General features: G+C 39.8%; 1 protein-coding gene and 1 long non-coding RNA gene across 4 annotated transcripts in view; one reads left to right on the forward strand and one right to left on the reverse strand.

Annotated features, from left to right (window-relative positions):
• The first annotated feature begins 5,269 nt into the window (after positions 1-5,269).
• On the forward strand, positions 5,270-20,567 carry LOC147167665 (uncharacterized). Its single transcript, XR_015096244.1, has 3 exons — positions 5,270-5,397; positions 17,925-18,661; positions 20,091-20,567. It is a non-coding gene; the product is annotated as an uncharacterized LOC147167665 (long non-coding RNA).
• Positions 14,658-21,481, reverse strand: part of cdh22 (cadherin 22) — a 209,059-nt gene continuing 202,235 nt past the window's right edge. For all 3 annotated transcript variants that reach the window (XM_086086392.1, XM_086086391.1, XM_086086389.1), the window contains one exon: positions 14,658-18,535. In XM_086086392.1, coding sequence (XP_085942518.1) covers positions 17,988-18,535 — 548 coding nt within the window. In that variant the 3' untranslated portion in view covers positions 14,658-17,987. The remainder of the gene's footprint in view (positions 18,536-21,481) is intronic.

Raw genomic sequence — 21,481 nt, forward strand, 5'->3', positions numbered from 1 at the left:
GACACAACGTTATAGGAACCACAGCAACAATCAGAGCTAGAAAACAATAGCTTTACATTGTGAATGGCAATTATCACTATTGTGTTTAAAAAAATACTTCAATATCCCTACAAATAGTTAAGAATATTATATGTTGTACTTAATTTCCATCTTTGTTCAAAAAACGTGATAGTGCACAAAGGGAAGTGACGTCATCAAATAGGAAGTCGCGTAGGGCAAACTGGAAATTGCATTAGCGAAATCAGGAAGTAAAAGACATGGGATCGTCAACGAGAGAAACATGAAACTACAACCCAGCACAATCCTCATTCAACTCAGATATTTGGTAGCATCGTGGGTATGTGCAACTTTCTATTGCCATTCATCCACACTTCTGTGCCACTATTATTTGAAAAGAACGTTCGTTTATGCTAGCACTCGCTAATGGCGTTAGCATAATGATGTCATTGCTATATCGGCGGAGACAACGTTAAGTCATCGAGTTCATAAACTGTAAATGTAAGCTTTTGTTATTATTTTCATATCTGTATGGTGTGAAGTGAAAAGTGATTTATCACCTTGGAATGTTATGTTAGTTTCACCTTTTCTACATCATTAAACCTGTGGATCCGAGCAATGTTGAGTTGAGCTGACTGTCCAAACAAGGCGGAGACCGTACAATGACGTATTCATGCTTCCGTAGTGAGATGTATTAGAGTGAACAGATGTGCTGTCAAGGTCCGGCGATTATTTCTGTCTGCGCCCAATTTTGCCAGCTTCTTTAGTCCCATTGAATTGTGTGCATTATTCTGCACATATTTGTTGGTTATTATTACCGCCTCCAAGGAGGTCGTGTATTTGTTTAGGCGAGTGCTTTTGCATCATCTGGTGAGGAGATTTCAGACACAGATAAACAAGCCATGTTTTTTTTTTTCCCCTGTTTGTTTGGCCTTGCCAAGGTATGAACTAAAACACACTCGCTCACGGATGTGCTAGCGTTTGATGATGTGCAAGTAACTTGCCCTGTTAACATTCACATTTTGATGCTTGTGCTCATTGCAATGCATTCCATAAGAATGTCAATCTTCTGGTGTATTTGTCTAACTATCCGTGGCACAATAGACTGACTGCTAATTGAGAGAAAATTCATTCTTCGTGGATACATCTTCCCTCAGGAAAATAACACTGTTCCCTGAAATCCACTGGGCTGCCCTCCCCCTTTTTGTTAGTGTTTTTTTTTCTTCTGCTCCCAATTAATTTGTTTAATACATTTTCATCCGCCAGCTTCTCGCCGCTCGGCAGGAACTGCCTCCTTGTTGCCGGGAGACCACGGACATTATCACAGTCATTCATCCTCCATCCCGGGCCCTCTGTGGACGGCGCTTGTTGTGAGCTGACATACTGCTTGTCCGCTCCCAGTCCCGCATTAGCCAAACAATTACTCAGGCTGCAAACAGGGCCGGGTCTTGCAACTAACCTTGAGAGGAAACAATTAGTACTTGGTAGAAAATGGTGGTGTTTAAAGTCACAAACAAGAAAAGTTTGTGGGTAGTTCATGCAAAATATCTTGGTGTTTTTGGCTATTTTGAGAGTTGAGCCTGAGAATGCAATCTTCAAAAATGAAGGAAATGCTTATTGCGTAATGGCAGCATGGTAAAAAAGGGGTCTGCCTTACATAGGGTTAGTAGTAGGGTTAGAGTTAAAGTAGGGTTAGGGTTTCCAAGTAGGGTTTCAAACAAGGTTTAGGGTTTCAAAGTAAAATTTGGGTTTCAAAGTTGGGATTTCCAAGTAGGGTTTCAGACAAGGTTTAGGGTTTCAAAGTAAAATTTGGGTTTCAAAGTTAGGATTTCCAAGTAGGGTTTCAGACAAGGTTTAGGGTTTCAAAGTAAAATTTGGGTTTCAAAGTTAGGATTTCCAAGTAGGGTTTCAGACAAGGTTTAGGGTTTCAAAGTAAAATTTGGGTTTCAAAGTTAGGATTTCCAAGTAGGGTCTCAGACAAGGTTTAGGGTTTCAAAGTAAAATTTGGGTTTCAAAGTTAGGATTTCCAAGTAGGGTTTCAGACAAGGTTTAGGGTTTCAAAGGTAGGGTTAGGGTGTCAAAGTAGAGTTTTAAACACATTTTAAGGTTTAAAATTAGGGTTATGCTTTCAAAGTAGGGTTAGGGTTTCAAATAAGGGTTGGAAATTCCAAGTAGGTTTAGGGTTTCCAAGTATGGTTTCAAAGTAGGGTGAATGTTTCAAAGTAAGGTTTGAAACTTGGGTTAGTGTACCAGAGTAGGGTTCCAACCGATGGGTAGGGTTTCAAAGTAGGGATAGGGTTTAAAACTTGGATTAGGGCATGGATTTGTGACCTTTTACTTGTATTGGGGGGGGGGGGGGGCTCACCTAAATTTTCTCACTGCGTTTGTGTGTGTGTGTGTCTCCTGATGTTGCCCTCCAAGCTGTCATCTTTTTTTTGCACTTGCAGATGTCGTGATGAGTAAAAAGCCTTTTAGGAAGCCACTTAGAATGCATTTTGTCTTCCCCCAATGAACACGAATGACAAGCGCGGCACCTTGACTGATACTAAACGAACAGCGCTGAGTGAAAATTCAAGTGCTTTATCCGTTTCTTTTTTTCCCCCGATCTGTGCGTTCCCGCTTTTGAAGTTTCATCATCTGGGTGCAAGCCCGACGTGACGGCCTTCACATTATCGCACCAAATGGATTCACCGACTGATGCTCGTAAACAAATGGACACGTTTTTCATTCAAGGGCTCGCCATCCTGCGCCGTATGAAAAGTGCCGTGAGATAAGTGTCGTTATGATTTAGCGCTATATCAATCAATGAAACGAAAAAATTAACTGAATTGAAATTGATTTCTATTCCGGAGATAAATGAAAGTGTGCGATACTTAGCCAATGATGCACGATCCCATTAGAATTAGTTTCTTCCCTCCAGCTGTGCATTTGTTGCATTTGTCAGACCCCCGATGGAGACTTGAAGCTTCCTTGTGTGCTGTGACAATAACAACATGCATCATCAGTAGATGACACCAGCATCAAACAGACACTTTACAAGCCACATGCCAACACGCCGACTGTCTGATCAAGTCCATCATGCAAACGTTCCTTTGCTTTAACAAGTGATTGGCTTGCCTCATTGTGATTGTGTCTGTCTTATTTCTATCATGTGAAATCAAAAATTTGAACTTTACATGTTCACTTTTTCTCTTTTTTTTGCATTATTGTTTGTATTTTATTGTTTTGTAAAAATAATTATATTTTATGGAAACAAAATAAAATAAAAAATATTTCACAGGTTTTTAAATCTTAAGATCTGGTTGGTGGTCTTTTTTTGTTTTGTTTTTTGTTCATATGTTAATCAAAAATTCAATAATATTCAATTTGCAAACTGGAACTTAACATTTTCACTTGTTTATTAATGATCACATATTTTAGATTTGTAATGAAATTAAAATGAGTATTTTAATACCAAATAAATAAAAATATAATTTCCCTTTTGTCTTATTTTTTTAAATATATATTGGGTAGGTGGATAGATGGATAAAATATTTTTCATACGCAGTATTTTTATTTATTAATATACAATTTGGTGTAAGTGATTTTTTTTGTCTTTTTGATAACACTACAGCATAAATAAAAAGTTATTTAATTTATCAATTATATCGTATATAAATTATGTAATTAATCAATAAACAAGCAAGTGAATCAGTAAACCAACCAATATATAACTACCCAATTCTACACCACAAAACAATTAAGACTTTGACAAGAATTAAGGGGGGGGTATTGCAAAGAAAAATATTTTAGCCATAATAATACTTTTATAATTAATTTGTATCAATTTATTTCATGTTTGTGAGCAAATGCACTTAAAATAAGCATAAGCAGTTGATTATTTTCTATTAAATGTTGTTTTGAATTTATTCGCAAGAGTACATGAAGAACAATTTTTTAGTTTGCATTTGAAATTCCATTACCCATCATCCACTGGGGGTGCCAGGCAACAAGAGCAGGGCAGCAGCACATGATAAAAAATGAAAGGTGAGTTGTGGGTTCGTCCTCACCTGTTAACGAAGCTAATTAGCATTTGCACACTCATGTTCGGCAGCAGTGAAATATGAAATGGCCGGCTTGATTTTCCTCACGCATGTTTCTAGAAAGTTCATTTGTCGGGAGCGATGCAAGCCAACATGCGATTTTCTGTTCTTTTGTTGTTTTATGATTGCTTCTTAACATGTTGAATGTTTTCCAGGAGAACACATCAAAATCCCCAACATGCCGATACACAGCAATAACATGCCGCCAAGCAGAAACTTCCTTCCCGCTGACCTCTTCCGAGACCCATTTCACAGTCTAACAGATTGCTTTTCCGAAATTGACTGGAATTAGCTCTGACCCAGCGAGCACGCTGCCGAGGATGAGATGGACTCGTCGGTGGCCACGCGCCAGGTGAAGCCGGCCGCCTCCGCCGCCACCAAGAGTGGAGAACGGCCGAGCCAAAGAGCCGTGTTCCAATAAATCACAATCCCGAGCTGAGCTTTATTCATCTATAAATCTCTTTAAGGGCACGGAAAAATGGTGCGGCACCACCGGAGGCTTCTTGTAGGGAAGGAAAAGAGCAAGTTACTTCAGCGGGCAGCAATGTTTTCCAACACGCTCTGAGCATCATTATTTATGTTTGCTTGTGAGGACAAATTCTAATGTGGGGCTTCTACTAAAATGAGCATATCATTGGAAGACGGATGGAGACAAAGAAAGTGAGATGAGAGTCAATTAGCATGTGCTGCTATATGCACTTGCTCGCCAATTGGAGCCACAATTTGAATACTGAACGGAATACGTTGTCATTTATTTCTGCTCTTTGAGCCACATCTATTTGAAGAAATGGTCTCTTCTTTGCAAAAGTTCCTATAATTCAACAAGAACACGATAGCTCTATTTTGGATGCAGCACAAAAATCATTTGTTAGAAACAGCGGTCAAACCGAGCTCAACAAAACATGTTCCCCAGTGTAATCTAAATTGTGTTAGAAACTTCAATTCTTCAATTGGGGGCGCGGGCCGTGTTGGGGTGGGGGGCGCTCCTGGGTTTGCTCTCCGGCCGGTGGCCCTGGCGGGGCCCGGGGGTCGTCCTTTGGCGCTGCCGCGGTATGGGGGGCCCTGAGGTGTTGCGCTTGCTCTGTCCTGGCAGGGGTCGACGGCTCCCCTTTTTGGTGGAGATTTTCATGCATGCCAGATCCACCACACCAGCATCTATCGAAACTCAGACGCAATCTGCTTCTCCCTCAGGTCGTTGAATCGGTGGAGGCTGGTGTCTGTGGCTTTGGTCTCTTGAGGTCTCCCTGATTTGTTGGAATTGAGATGTTTCTGGGGGTTGGTGAAGGACTCTGGTTGGTGGCCCGGTGGGTGGTGTCTGGTCAGTGCTGGATTTTTTTTTTTAAACTTTTTTTGTACAAGTAGCTAAGTTGATGTGTCGAATCTGCTGCTCTTTGTCATTCACTTGCATTAACCTAAGGTATGCTAGCTTCTGATTGGTTAGTGTTAGTCAGCTGATAAGGGATCAGGAAGTGTCAAGAATGAATCCGTCTCCATCCTGCCTTTTCATTTTATAAACAATGTTCTATTAACCAACAACAAATTCTCCTATTAGACGCTACGTGTATTTGTCATAAGTTTTAAGAGTTTTTTTCTCTTGCAAATTTGCCACTTTAAAAAGTGGAACATTAAAAAGCTATATTTATACGTGGCCCTAATACGCCGTCGTAATTCATATTGTGTATGAAAACTTCAATTATTTTTCTTCAAATATCTCAAAATATTTTCCTTTAACTTTTATATTTTGCCTTCAAATTGTTTTGTTACTATGCGAAGCACATTGAATTACCTTGTGTATAAAGCTGCCTTGCCTTGTTACCGTCAGTTAGAAAACGTATTATTTGTTTACGTTCCAACTTTCACTCGTCGCCAACGTGAGTGACGTCATGCATGCTGTGACCGCGAGATCATTTCAGCAATTCAGCGCCTCATAGTGGTCATGAGGGAACTTGGTTGAAGTTCTCCCTCACCGACTAAGAACTTCAAAAACACGTAACCAAATGGATTTGAGGGCGCCTGGTAGCACTGATGAAAAATGGTCAAGTCATGTGACACCCGCGCATTAAAATTCCGAGGATTCCGTCTGGGCTTTACCTTGGATGCCACTTCCGACGCAAAGCATCCATCCGTCCACAGGCGCCGTAAAGAAATCACTCTGCATTCTAAGGCAACAGCTCGTATGCGCTTTACGAGCGTAGTAAACGCGTTGATGTATGCCTGCCGCCTAAGTGGTCAGTCGCCGAGCGCGCAGCAAATACATCATAAAGCAGCTGTGGCGTTTGAAATAAATGAAACGATGTGGAGGATATCCGCTAATAAACGACACGCTTTATGGTAATTAGTGGAACATTTCCAAAAAGCCTTCCCGACTCGGGAGTAGTTCACCGCGTCAGTTAAAGTTTGATCAAAGTTTTGCATTCGAAAATGACTTTTTTTTTCTTTTTTTTTTTGTTAAACACTTCACTCTTGACATAAGAAAGACTAATGGCCTGTTTGTCTTTGCCTCATAAGAGCACGGAGAGAATTATTTCACCCGCACTCGTGGGCCGACTCTAATAAAAATTAATGGTGTACAAACACTGGTAATTAATTGCGCGTCATATCGGCTCCCGCGCCGCCATCTTAGCGGTGAAACCCCCCCCCCCCCCCCCCCCCCGTTTTTTGGATGATGGGAATGCAATGACATAGTCATAATCTGCCACTTTTAAAGGGTGAAGAAGCTGAAACGTAACCACTTGAGATGCGGTGGCAGTTTTGCCGTTGCCATTGTTTGTGTGGAAACTATAGACATTTTATTCTATGATTAGTGACCCAAATAATCACAGTAATCAGAAACAGGCCGATACCGGGCCTTATTTCTAGGTACCTGTACTTGCGATTACAATTAGGAACTAGAAATTAAAAGAATATTTATCGGAAAATATCAATCTTTCTTTAAAATTATGATTTTGGTATTATCCCTACTTGGTATCAGTATGGGTGACTCCTAAAGATTTAAGTACTCACTCGTACTGGTATCGGTCTGAAACAAAGTGGTATTGATCATCCCTAGTCAGAAATATTACAATATTGCTGCAACTAATCAGATATGGAGTGACGCAAGACAAAACATAAGGTACACCAAATTAGGACGGAGCCAAAACCAGTAATGCTCAAAATACTTCATAACAAGTTTTAAATTATTAGACAAAAAATACACATTAGGAAAAAAATATTAGAAAAATTAAACAACTGTTCAAACAACAAATTCAAAACAAAAATGAAAATAAATTAAAAGTATAGAAATATAAAAAAAGACAAAATATTAGCTGAAGAATATAAGGATATATATTGTATTAAAAATATGACAGCAAAATACTATATTTTCAAATGCAGGTCGTAGAAAATACTACAAAAACAAACAGCAAAAAAATATATATATAATTTTCGGCAATTTTGTTCACTATTTTCCCCCCATAATGCCACAGGGAATATATTGACTTGCGCATGTGCATACCTCGTAGGTATAATGTAGTCTACAATGTTTTTTAACTAGCATTAGCCAACAAGTACGTTATGTTTAAATGTATTTGCAAGTGAGTTTAAACACATCTGCAATCACGTTCGAACATACTTGCAAATACATTTCAACATATTTAAATATTTTGAAAGGTACAGTATTTGTAAATCTGCCGGTTAAAAATGTTTACTCCACATTGGCAGTTCCACACTTGTGTAAATTACAGTTTTGTTTTATTTTTTTATAATGTCCGCGTTGCGATTTCTCGCCGTGGCTTGGAGTTGTCATTGAGCAAGTAGTTGTGGTTTAGCGCGTGTTCACAGCTTCCGCTGAGATTTACAGTGTTGACTGTGCATGAGCTGGAAAGGGATGATGACTGAGAGGCAAGTTCTACCTTCAGCACCATCTGTCCGGATCCCCGCTGTGCCACGCCCGAGGGTGCGCTTGTTTTAGTGTAAAACAGGTGGTGATAAAAATCAACATGACGACAAAAAAGCTGCAAATGCGTTCAAAGGAGGAGCTTCATTGCAAATTTATATTGTTGCTCCTTTTCATCTTGCTCTCATTCTGTGCTTAGTAAACTTTTGACACTGAGAACCACCCAAAAAAAAAACGTAACTCCAAATACAAAAAAAATTCGGCCTAAACAAAACTGTCCTTTTTAAATTTAGAATTTCGAAAAAATATACCCTTTTTTTTCAAAAACAAAGCAAACGTACGAAACGTTTTGATTTGGGCAGTAATTCTTTGACTTACCACTAGAGGGAGCCCTTGTACCACTGGCGGTATTCGTACCGCACTTTGACAATAAATGCTCTAATAAAGCTGACTCATTGCGTAATGAACAGCGTTCAAATGGGGTCACGTGCAAAACAATCGCATTTAAAACACACGGAAAAAACAATCAAATTCAATTACTTCAACAAAGCCGAAATCCCAAGAATTACACATTATGTCCTTCAATGACGGCATGCGTGCTCATTTCCAGCCTTTCAAATGGCACATTGTTGAATCTTATTGTGTCAGCCTCCTCTCTCTTATTCTTATTACTATTGACATTTCCATTCAAATGGTAATGCAAGACAAAGGTCAACAATTATTAGTGCTTTTTTTTTATACTTTTTTTTTTTTTTAATGATCGAAACCAGGTTACTTCCGAATCTTCCAACTGGAGTGACTAGAAGACGAGTGTGACCCGGAGGATTCCGGAGTACACTTGCAGGAAGGGAGGAGCTGAGATTTGAACCCAGAACTTCAGAACCTTGAGGCAGACATGCTTACCTTTTGCCCCGCAGCATTACTAACAAAAAATTATTTTAATTTTAGATTTTATTAAATAACTATGTTCACTTTAGAGCAGTGTCAAGCTTCTTCTTTTTTTTTTTGATGTATAGCATGGCCAACAAATTGCTTTTATGTATTAAATGTGAGGTATGCATAAACAGCATTTTATTGATTTATGAAATGAAACCTAAATTATATTGACTCGATAGATCGATGGAAAATAAACAAGTTCTATCTCACACTGTTCAATTTAAAAACCTGAACACTCCCAACTCCAATTACTGGCTTTATCAAGCTTATCATTTCTATTATTGTGCACTGAATTAGACGCATACGGAATCTTTTAGCAGTCAACATTATTGCTATAATATTACCATACCACCAATATTACCATATTTGGTGCAGCTTTTGTCCTTGCAGTTTGTCAACAAAGAGTTGACTTTTAACATCTATTTAGCTCCACTGAGGCTGAAATATTGTGGACTGCTGTAAGAAAAGGCTTGAAAAACACGCCACGCTCTGTGTGTCTTCTCACACTACTTGGCACGAGCGGGAACCGCCTTGTCATATGTCTGTTGTCAGCTTACAAGGCTATGAGTGGAATATTAAATAATGTGTGGCATATTAAGGTTATGTCAGGCATATTAAAGCTATGTGTCACCAAAATAACTCTTCACAGCTATGTGTGATCCATTAAATTTGCATATTAGCATATTAAGGTTATGGGAGTCATATTAAAGTAATGTCAGCTATTTTAAAGCTATGTGTGGCATATCAATCCTGCACTTTTGCTGCCAAAACAATCATTCTCATTTTGTGTGGCATATTACATGTTACATTACATCTCGTCGTGTGTGACATATTAAGGTTATTATATGTAAGTCATAAGGTTAGGCCAGCTAAGTGGCATAACAATCCAAGCGTGTGTTGTCAAAACAATCACTCGCACAGATGCTGTATATAGGATGTGGCAAATTAAATGTAGGTGTGGTATATTAAACATATGTGTAGTGTAGTTTTGTGTGGCATATTAAGGCTACCTGAGTGATGTTCCGGTTGTGTTAGCATTATCAAGGATCAAAGGTATGAGTGGCATAATAATCCAATGCTTGTGTTGTCAAAACACAACTCTCGCAGCTATGTTTCATGTATTAAATTTACATGTGTCTTATTAAGTTCATGCAATTATGGTTGTGTCTGGCATAACGCCATGTATGCCATAACAATCCCACACTTGTGCCATCAAAACAACCATTCTCACGAATACTTGTGGCGTACTAATATTACGTTTAGTTACGTGTGTTAAGGTTAGCATAAGTAAATCACAAGGTTAAAGTAGCTAAGTGGCATAACAATCCAAGCTTATGTTCAATCACTCTCACAGCTTCTGTATATGTGGCAAATTAAGTTTAGGTGTAATATATAAAAATGACTTGGGGCATATTAAGGTTATGTGAGTTATGTTAAGGTTAAGTTAGCTAAGTGGCATAACAATCCACAAGCTAGTGTTGTCGAAACAATCATTCACTACTTTATATGTAGCAAATTAATTTTAGTTGTGGAAAATTGAAATTACGTGTGGCATATTGCAGTTATTTGAGTCATATTTAGGTAACGTCAGACAAATGTGAGCGAAAAATGTTTTTAACAATCATTTAGATTTGACTGAACATGTTTGAGATTTACGTTGCGGCAGAATCAGCTTACAGGTTGACAGTATCATCATATTAATAAAGGCTAAGACAAAAGCAGGCTTCGAGATGTCACAGTTGTGGCATGTTGCTTTTAATTTTGGCCGTTTCTCGCAAGGTCGGTCCCGAAAAGAAGATCTCGCCGAGGCTCTTCTGGGAAAAAATACATAAATTCTCAGGATGGGTGTTATGACAACTGATGTCAGTTCAGGTGGAAGCTCGTCGCAAATATTAAACAGAGCCTCGAGAGAGTACGAGGCTGTTCTAAATAAAGGATTTCATTTTTTAATGGAACGAGTAAAGTCAGTTTCACATTTTTAATCAGCTTATGGAATTACAAAATGCTTCATAACTGGCAGTTCTTAAAATCCATTATGGAAGGAAAATGCATGTTCTATAGGGTTTTAAGTCCGGAAATGTTCTTATCTGGTCTACATCTTTCCACAGTAAAAAAAAAAGAAAAGTGGTCAATATCAACACTGCACAAAACTGGAAAAACTTGCATTTGAGTTGTTTTAATACAACCAAATTTATTACCGCAAAAATCATTTCAACCTGAGTTTGGTACTGCGAGTATGCGTGACCTTTTCAAAGTGCAGAAAAAGATACATCACATAAATTCTACATGTAGAATACAAATTGATCCCAAAGGCATTTTGAGATATGTTTACCTTCCACGATCATTGTGCACGCTGGATAAATGAGCAAGGGAAAAAATTTATTATGTGCATTGTGATTTCTTATGCATGCAATAAATAAGGTATGGCCACATGTATTTATGTAACATTGCTGAAATATTTCAAAGCCGTAATGACTGCAGGTGCTGTATGGTAGAACGTAACGAAATTATTATTATTTTTTTCCGTAGTAATAGTTGAACTATAGTCATTATATCATCGTTATATATTTCATTATACTTTTACGTTTGGTCTGAAACATGTAAGACTTTTTTTTTTTTTTTTCAAACAATCATTTATATTAAGGCATTTTTAAAAAGATGTCCCCTTTTTAAAATGCTTTTTAAAACGACCATGTATAGTCAGGCGACAAAAACCAAAAGACCAGTCAGGCGTTTTTTGTTGTTTTAAATGACCATGTAAGGTGTTAATTTTATTTTTTAAACACCATGTATGTATAGTAAGGTTTTTTTTTTTTTTTTTTTTTAAGTAGCAAAGCTGATTTTTGTTGTTGTAAATGACCATGCATTACATTGTTTAGTTTTTTTAAACAATGTTTAGTAAATTAAAACAGCCATTTATAGAAAAGCTTTTGTTTACATTATTTTTAAACGACCATGTGATTAGTCATTTTATTTTCCTGTTTTCGGACTCAGAAGGATTCTTGCTCAAGTTAAACAAACTAAAACAAAATAAGTCGCTTAAATGAAGCACAATTAATTGTGATTCCTTATTGAAGATGCATTTGTGCAATTTAAAAATGACGTACTATCTATGCAGCGAATAGCCTCCGGCAATCCCTTCTGGGGAATGTTGCTACGCCACTGCTTGTAATGATCACAAATTTACATCAATTCATATTTTTCTTTTTAAATATCAACACCCTGCTAAAAATATGACCCAAATGTGTTTTGTTCGTGTTCCGTGTCTGTCAGTGACCCAAACAGAGTAAAAGAGAGAAGTCATTACCATCATGGTGAGACGGAGTGACACGCTCCCTAATTAGAGCCGCAGTGGAATTAGCGGGCGGGGGTTGGTGGTTGGGGGGGGTCAAAAACTGTCTCATTTTGACAATGATGGAAGATGAATGATAAGCTTGTTTGCAGACAAAATGTGACTAAAAGCGGCCGAGTGAGGGAGGAAACGCTCCCTTGAATTCCCTCCGGCACGCGCTGACTCATGCGCAGTTCTCCTCTTGGCGTTGGTGAGGTCACCTGACTGGAGGCCATGTGACGACATTGTCTTTTGTGAGGCGCACAAGCGCTCCCGATGGCCTACGTGGGCGGGTGGGCGTGTTTCCGTGCCGGATTGCCGGTGGTGACATTTACTTGACTGTTTTGTTGTGCAGTGCTGAGCGAAAGGTTAATGTTAATTGTCGCTGTTTGGCGGAGACGCAGCAAAGAACACGTGCAACCGAGCGGCGCACGTTCACAAAAGTCGCGCTCTGCACAGCAGTGGGATGGAAATAACGTTTCGCTTCATTTGCTAGTGACTTTTTATCAGACTGTTCTTGAAAAAATATTATTTTAGACAATTACCCCCCCCCCCCAATAAAATAAATAAATAAATAAAATCCTACTTTTATCAATCATTTTGTAAGAATATGAATATTTATCTTGATTTTTTTTTTTTAAATCTTTAAAAAAAAAGGCTTATAAAAATAATTTTTTTATCCCCCTATATTATTTCCCACTTATTCTTGAAAAAAAAGAAAGAAGTTTCTTTGTTAAAAATATTTCTTATTTAAAAGTGAGAGTGATAAAAACATTTTTTTATTACACTTACAAAATGACTGGTACGTAAAAAAAATTTCACATGCTTTTCCTTGATATATTTTTCAAAAATATATATTTTTCCATCTTCAAAAACTTTTTTTTTTCCATTAAAAAAAAGTTCTTGTGTGTTGGCCATCAGAATTTTGGGAAAACTCTTGCATGGCCAAAGTTCACACACTGGCTACACACACCAGCCATGGACGAGCCAAGGAGCTGCCGTGCACAAGATGGCGCTTCATAGTGATTCATGAAGATTAATTTTCTCATCACTAGCGCAGACTATTGTCTGATTATGTACTGTCGCATCAAACTCACCACGACCACCCGTCAACAAACAGTTGCATGTAAATACTTGATTCAGTGGGATTACGATTCGATATAGCTCCGTTTGAAAGTTTGAGCTACGATGTTTCTTGTCATTTGACATACATATGAATGAACTTGTAAAGTAGGCCACTGTAAAGTTCGATTTGATGCACTCATGTCTTTTAAATAATTTTTTATTTTTATTTTTTTTCAAATCGTTTTTTGTACAATTTTGGATTCTCCAAAGCAAGACAGCATAGGTCAAACGTCTCTTCGAGACCTGTGGGATGCGAGTTCAAAGTTGCTCCTGACAAATGTGACTGTTTTAGTTTTCCAGTGCAACACACGTTTTGCCGTCATTGTCTGAGCTGCCCCGCCGCCGCTCCTTGCGAAAAGCACTTTTGTTGTTTTGCTTTGAAATGAACATGGCTTTAGATGAAAGCCACCTCGCGCGCCTCGTTGTCTTCCGATGGCTACGACAATTGCGGTAGCTTGGCAGAAGGCAGCCTGATGGGGGGGTGGGGGTGAGATGACAGAAGGTCTTTGTTTGGCTGTGCATGTCAAATGCTCCGTTTGTTTCCACCCAGGATTCATCTGTGAATTCCTCCCCACTGACAACACACAAACTGTAGCAACACAATGACTCGCAACTCGGGAGACATTATCGGCAAACAATTGCAATATCATGCAAACGAGCAGAGGCGGGCATGTCCATGAATTTTGAGCGTCCGTCAAACGTCAACGGTCGGGACAACCTTCCGTCATCGTCGATATTTCAAGCCGAACCGCATTGTTTTCGTCAATCCTTAGCGAACTGGGCATCGATTACATCGACAGACCAAAATCGTCTTCCAGCAATGTTTAGTCTGCCAAAGTTTTTTTGTCAAGTTTCCCATCATTCGTCAACACAACAGGCGTCCATTATTGAAAGATTGACAGACCTTCCATTAACATTGACGGAATGTACGCCTCTGCAAACAAGCATAATAATAGCGACATTAATCCATATATGCAAATAAAGTTGGAAAGTACTAATGATTTTAATCGAAAAAAATACCACTCAGATTCAAATTCATGTTCTGACCACGAAGTTGTAATGTTACGAGAATAAAATGTATAGAATGACAAAAAGTGTCAATTTTAGAAAATAATTATGAGTAGAATATAAACTTTTAATCAGTTACTTTTTTTAAAGACAACTATATTAGTTTAGCATTATAACTTTCTACTTGTAATATCAGAATTGTATTCTCACAACATTATGCGAGAATAATGACCCTTTGTAAAGACAACTTCAAATAAATACAATGTAGTACTGTATTTAACTAAATGCACACAAGCAGATGGAGTTTATCAAAAAAATTAAATATTTATTTGTGTTTTTCTCTCTTTTTTTCAGTTTTCCATACATTGAGGTCAACATTAATTATAAGTTGTCGGTATAAGGAGGATGCGACCAGTTCATTCATTATACCTTGGAACCTTCCCTTCACGTAAAGTACAAAAAGAAATAAAAATAAAATATCAACAGCAAAGCAAAGATTTTGTGATGCAAAATCAACTTTTCTTTTATACACACATAAACAAACGTCGGGAAATAAAACTGGCAATTCCATGAAACACGTATCATTTGTGCCTTCAAATTGTTTCCCTCCCCCGACAACTTAAAACACAATTGTTTGTTTTGCATCCCCTCCAAAAAACAAAAAACAAAACTGCAAGAATGCGTAGAATTGTTCTTTTCCACGTTATACACGCCATCCTTTTCACATTATGTATTTAGCAAAAGCTTTCATAGAAAAACAAAAATACAAATATAATCCAGAGTCAAACTCACACGAGCTTGTCCTTATCTTCGATCTGTTTTTTTTTTTTTACCTCCCAGTGTCAGATTCCAGGCAATATCCATGTAAATAAATAAATACAAAAGCAAATAAATACATAAATATCAACACCCTTTAAAAACCAAAACATATTTTGAAGGGCTGCCTTGGCCATTTGCGGCATCCAGTGTGAACAACAAAAAAGACTGCGGAACTGAATGATGTCAGCCATGTGAGGGTGGGCACTGAGTGGACAAAAATATTGGGACACCTGATTTATTGAAAGTTGCAGAATGAACCCATATTCAACTTGAAGTCAGCTGAAACCACAACCTTCAATGTTTGAACCATTCTTCCTTATGATAGTTATTGGAATGCCAGGCGTGTGTGAAAGACAAAGAAATGGATGACAGACCATTTCAGGCAAAATAAAAATAAAAAAAATTAGAGGGCGCTATTGAGCCATTTATTTGAAATTGCACAAGAAATCTCTAAAATGTTGACGCTCATGACTGGTCTGATGGATGTACCAAGTTTGATGACTTTTCGCCCATTTTAGACCCTCCAAAACTGCATCTTTATTCATTTTTTGCAAACAGTGCATCGCCACGGCAACAACATATGCGATAAACTAAAAACTTTTTAATCTTAAAATGAAACGCGGCAAGTTTAAAGATGGTCGGATAAATTCTGTAGGTGGAGTTTAATATGAGCTCTATAAAGGGCCAAAAAATGTAAATCAAAATGGGGGACTTCCTGTTCGGTTTAGCAATTGGATCCAAAATACTTTTTTGTACGTTGAGGGATGTTACGAATGCCTCCAAATTTTCACGTGCGAAACGGACAACCGGGAATGCTTCGCCACGAAGGAATTTTGAAATGCAACATTTTATGCCCCGCCCCTGCGATAAAGTCAAAACGGGGCCCAGCGATCCACATAGACTGAGATAAAACTCCCCCCGCCCACTTTATAAGAAATTGAGGGCCCCGGTTGGCATCCGTTGTTATCTGGCGCAACTGTGACATCGCTTGGCCGTTTTAGAGCGCCTCGTGATTGGCCACGAGTGTGAACACATCGATCGTCTTCAGTTTGTGGACTGGCGCTTAGCCGTAGAACGCCTTATTGTTGTATGGAAAAATCCCTGTTAAAACCAGGAAGGAAGGCCTTTAAGCGGATTTTCGCAGTTCGATGACACATTAATGTGTCGGCACAAGAAAGTTGCTAGAAGTAGCAGAATCCATTTTTCAGGTTGTTGTAGTGGCTTTTGCCATTTGACTGCTGAGTTAAGAACATTTTAGTGGACACGCCTCATTTTATATACTTGACATTTTTTTTCTTTAATCGTTCAAATTTGGCAGGGTTCTAAAGGGCACTCTTCTCTGTGGTGTGTCAAATTTAAAAGACATTTAATTACATTTGAACAGGGACTTGAATATCTCACATAAAACAAGTGTCAAGAGGCGCGACTTGCTAAGGCTGGAAAACAAATTCACGCTTTTGGGACCTCGAGGCTGGATTATTGCAATTTTTCGCTAATGGGCTGCCCCCCCAAAAATCTGTAAATACCCCTCAAACTGGTCCAAAACCCCCGCTACATGAGTTTTACTTGCAGAGATTATTTTAGATGATATTTCTAGCGTCTCTGACTTGCGATTTCTGAGAGTTTAAAATCCTTCTTACATACAAAAGCGCGACATTGCCAGGCATGATCGTACCTTCGAGCTTTTGCGGTGCTTTATCAACTGAGTTAGAAGGCTGTCCTCTCCCAGAGCTTCCATTTACTTTGCGGTTCCAAAAACTTGTTATGAGAGGGTAGAGCCTTTAGCTATGAGTCTCCTCCTCTCCTGTGGAAAGGCAAGACAGCCTCTCTCGTTCCAAGAGCAAACGTCATCTCTTAGTTATGCCGCCACAGGCCACGACTGTCGGGGGGATCTGCTGCGATGCGCCGAGCTTCCCTTCGTCGTCTTGTCTCTTGATATTCTCAACCCGTCACCATCCATGTCATATGTTACTAACTTGTGCCTCTCTTGTCTTTCTTTCCGTCTCCTATGGCTGGTTCTGTCTTGAGGTACGCTTTCAGAGTTTTCTGCTTATTATAAGCGACGGCGAGACCAAGGGACGGTGCTATTGGGGCGGGACCGGTATCATTATTTCTATCTACCCTCCGTCCCTCGTACTGTTTTTACATCTCAAACCAACCAGCCGAGGCAGATGTTCGCCCTGCAGATCTTGGATTCTGGTTGAGGTTTCTTCCTTACACAGAGTTTATCCTTGCCTCTGACGGCAAGTCAGGTTCACTATATGAGGAAGTCTTTCTTGAACCTGCTCAGTGTGAACATGAATCGGGTTTTTTTCTGTCCGTATGATTTTTGCAATTGAGTTAGTTAAGAGCATCCTAGGACAGATGAACTCCCAAGGGTTAACCCCCGGGGAATAATCTTGTCTTCTTACACCTGGTGTAACCCGCTTTTTGCCAAAAGTCAGCTTTACATGTGACACTACTGAGACAACCGAAAATGGACGGACGGCTCGAGATTGACCCTCGTTTCGATGAATGTGTCCCAATAGTTTTGTCCACATGGAGAAACGCTGCACTTTAGTTCAAAGATTTGCTGGAACATTTGCTGCCGCTTTCTCCTTCACTTTGTCAAACGGCAATTCCGCAAAGCTGACATTTGCGTTCTCTCACAGCTGTCGCACTCAATTCCCAAATAAGGTCCCTCAGAAAAGTCAAAACCCGGTCAGAGGAACCAAGTAAGACAAGGAGGTCTTTTTTTGCTGTGTGTTTTTAGGAGAACACAGGACAAAAAGAACGAGTAGAAGAAGAAGTCTGTGCACAAGGACGCGACGCTCTGCTAGGAGCCGTCCTCGTCGGGCTTTCCCGGCGCGTAGTAGCCCGCCAGCTGGCGGAATCGCGGCCCCCAGTCACTGAGGTACGAGAAATCCTGCTCGGACGTGGTGGACAGTGTGTGGATGGAGCTGAGCGACAGGGCGGGCGAGCTCGCGCCCTCGAAGGCGTACGTCTGGAACGAGTCATACGGCGGCACTGTGAGATCGGCGTCGGCTTGCTCCACTTTTTTGCGGATGTAACCTTTGAAGAGGGAGAAGTCGGCGGCCGAACACGACTCCGCCGCCGCCGCCGCCGCCGCCCCGCCTGCTAACCGGTTCGCCTGCAACCAGTGCGGCAGCGTGCGGATGTCCGGGACCGAGTCGGCAGCGGCGCTCTTGGCCTCGGGGAAGTCGTAGAGGTTCCTGAGGGCGCTCATGTCGTATGCCTGAGTGTCCTGCTCGCCGCCGCCCTCGTCGTTGTACTTGATGACGTTGTCCCGCATGTCCTCCTCGTCCTCGGCCATCCGCTGGCCTTTCCGGTGACGTTTGAGGGTCAGGATGAGCAAGACCAGGACTTGAGAGGGGGAAGGAGGAGAAAGAGTTATGCCAGAGTTTTAGTGGGCAAAACATTTGGCCTCAAGCGAGAGGTTTTAATCATCAACTCATCTGCATCAAACCTTTAAAGAGGATAACGTTGATGGTGAGTATACCGAGGTAGGCAAGATTTTGTGCTCAAGGACAACATTTGAATATTATTGAATCCGTTATTATTCCATCCATCATTATCCGAATTGCTGGCGTTGGGCAGAAACCTCGCTCCAAAATCGGCAGTTTTCAGGAGACCTCCAAAACTTCAAAGAGGCGTCTTTAAAAAGACTTTCAACACTTTAGATGTGTTACTCATTTGTAAATAAATAAATAAATAACACCCACACGTTTGGACTGACAAACTTTTTTATTTTTTAAAATATGAAATATTACCAATTTGTGACTTATGAGGTTTCGGCCTGACGCCAGCGATATGCAGTGAAAAGTACTCTAAGATGTTATTCTTATGCACTTTCCCGCATAACCACAAATGCGCCTGACGGCTTTTCCAATGAGTGCTGCCGATGTAACTTTGATTTGACTTCTGCGGGAGCCGACCCACAGCAGGGATGCTCAGGCGATTTCGGTGTTTTGTCAAGTTTTTCCATTTGAAATGCATGAGCATCGATTTTGCAGCCTGGCCCAAAAATTATGATTTAAACGCCTTAAAAAAGGGGGGAGGGACGAGCTTTTATATCAATACTCATTCAAGCTTAAAGAAAGTTCGAGCGTGAGGATGCATCAGCACTTTAAATGCGGCGAATAACTGCAAAAAGAGCACAGTGTCCACAGTGTGACACGACTTTAGAAACCATTACTTTTATTGTGTAATATTATGCTGTTTATTCCTCGCATGCTGCAACGATTGTGTCCGAGTCGACTGGCATCCGAGAATTGAAAAGAGATCATTACCCGGCGGGCGCCTCGATGCGTCTTCAGGAATCAATGCCCGAAATGCTGGCGGAGATAAAACGACTATAAATAAAAGGGTCCGTTTCGGCCCAGACGGATGCGAAGTGTTTGATGCCGTGAACACAACAACAAACAAGCAAGCAAGCATTAACACAAAAGACAAACGGCACACGTGCACACAGCGTGGTCGTCACATGAGCTGCGTCCAAGGGGGGATTTGCATGTTGACGTTGTTAAGACGACACGGAAAAGTTCAAGGTTGCCTTAGAAGTGGAAATCGTTCCATCATTTGCTTCCTGTCCTCGGGGGCGGATGCCAATCATCTTTGTGCATTTACAAGTAAAAAAAAAAACAAACTATAGCCTAAAAAGAGACCACATGTACGTGTACTTCAAACTTGAGGAAATAAAGTTGAAATTTCACAATAGTACATATGAAATGAAACCTGTAATAAACATGCTGAACACAGATTTATTTATTATTTATAAAAAGGAAAAGCATTAGACCATTTGTAGTAGTTTAGTAAAGAACAAAGTTTCAATGAACCACAATGCATTTGAAGTTCTCAACAAAACCAAAAAATAAATAAAACGTGGTAAATCTGAAATGTTTCTTTTTTTTCCAAACAGGCAATTTGGGATTATTTTGGCCATTTCTCAGGGTCCTTCAAAGATGAACTCGTCCAAAGGAACCGCATGACATTTGACAGGCATGTTTATTAGGCAGTGGACCACAAAAATGCCCAAAAAGTCTTGATTGTTTTTTAAGTAGCCATTTAGGGATGATTTGGGCCATTTACAGACATTTTGTCCGATTTCCACCAAAATTCCTGCTCTTTGGAATACAATCATCTCAGCCGTTCCCGATAATGGCCACTATTTGAGTTAAACGGTCTCAAAAGTGACTTTCCTGCTCACCTAAAGAGTCTTACGAGGCTCGAGTGAGCCCGACTCAACTCGCAAAGCGGACGCCGCACACCAGTTTGTGCCGATAACATCCAATCACTCCTCTCACATTGTTTACTGGGCTCCACTGGGAAGGCCGTGCCTATAACCATTGTGTTTATTGTTCTCCGCCGTGAATGGACCGAATTAATTGTCACGGGGTTCGGGGGGGGGCGCTTGCGTGGTAAATTGCGGCGCGCACCTCCGCGCATACTAAAGCGGGCACGAGTGTCAGCAGGGAAAACGCTCTCAACCTCATCGTATGTGCAGATGCTTCTTGTGCAAATAGAGCGGTCGCGGCGGATTTAACCTTGTGACGAACCCTCGCTGAGAGCGCGCCGACGTCGCTGCCGATTAGCCACGCAGGCACTTGAAGCGACAGCTATCGAAAAGGCAGTTAACGTGGGAGATTAGCGTCAGTCGACAACGGGTTGGGTGGATGACATTTTAATAAAAACATTCATGGTTTTGTTCTTCTATGAACAAATCAATCGTTTTTAAGATATCAATATTTTTGATAGAGTTGAACACCGATATTGGGCATTTTGACGAATATTGGTATCGTTTTTTTTTTTTTCAAAATCTGACGGCCGATAAAAGGTCAAGCTAAGACTTAAAAGCTGAATCTCAGGGAACAATTTATTTACATTTTCAGTTAACTTTATAAGAGATGCTGCTGACCATGGGAACCTTCTGAACCTTTTGTTTTTGTTCGACATTAAAACAAAGAAATGTGAAAGTTTAAGATTTCAGGATTTTTAACATTTTGGAAAAAACAGCTATGGTGTTTGCTTCTGTAAGTTTTCATTTGACTTTTTAAGATGTAATGATAACCATGGGAGCTCCCTGAATATTGCCAATTTTTGAGAATTGGTTTTCACATGAAACATGATTTATATATAGAAGGCTTTTTGCGGTAACAATTGCCGTCTTTCTTTTGAAAGAATATGTATGCTTGGAAAAAAAAGTCAGTTTTAAGATTTTTCTTAAATAAAAATATGGAATATCTCAAAAATTCGAGCCAATTTTGGAAATTCTTTAGATTCTGCGACACCAAAATACAGTTGAAACTTTCT

Source organism: Leptonotus elevatus, chromosome 10, assembly GCF_054856555.1.
Source record: "Leptonotus elevatus isolate MCC_2025b chromosome 10, RoL_Lele_1.0, whole genome shotgun sequence".
NCBI classification, from domain to species: domain Eukaryota; kingdom Metazoa; phylum Chordata; class Actinopteri; order Syngnathiformes; family Syngnathidae; genus Leptonotus; species Leptonotus elevatus.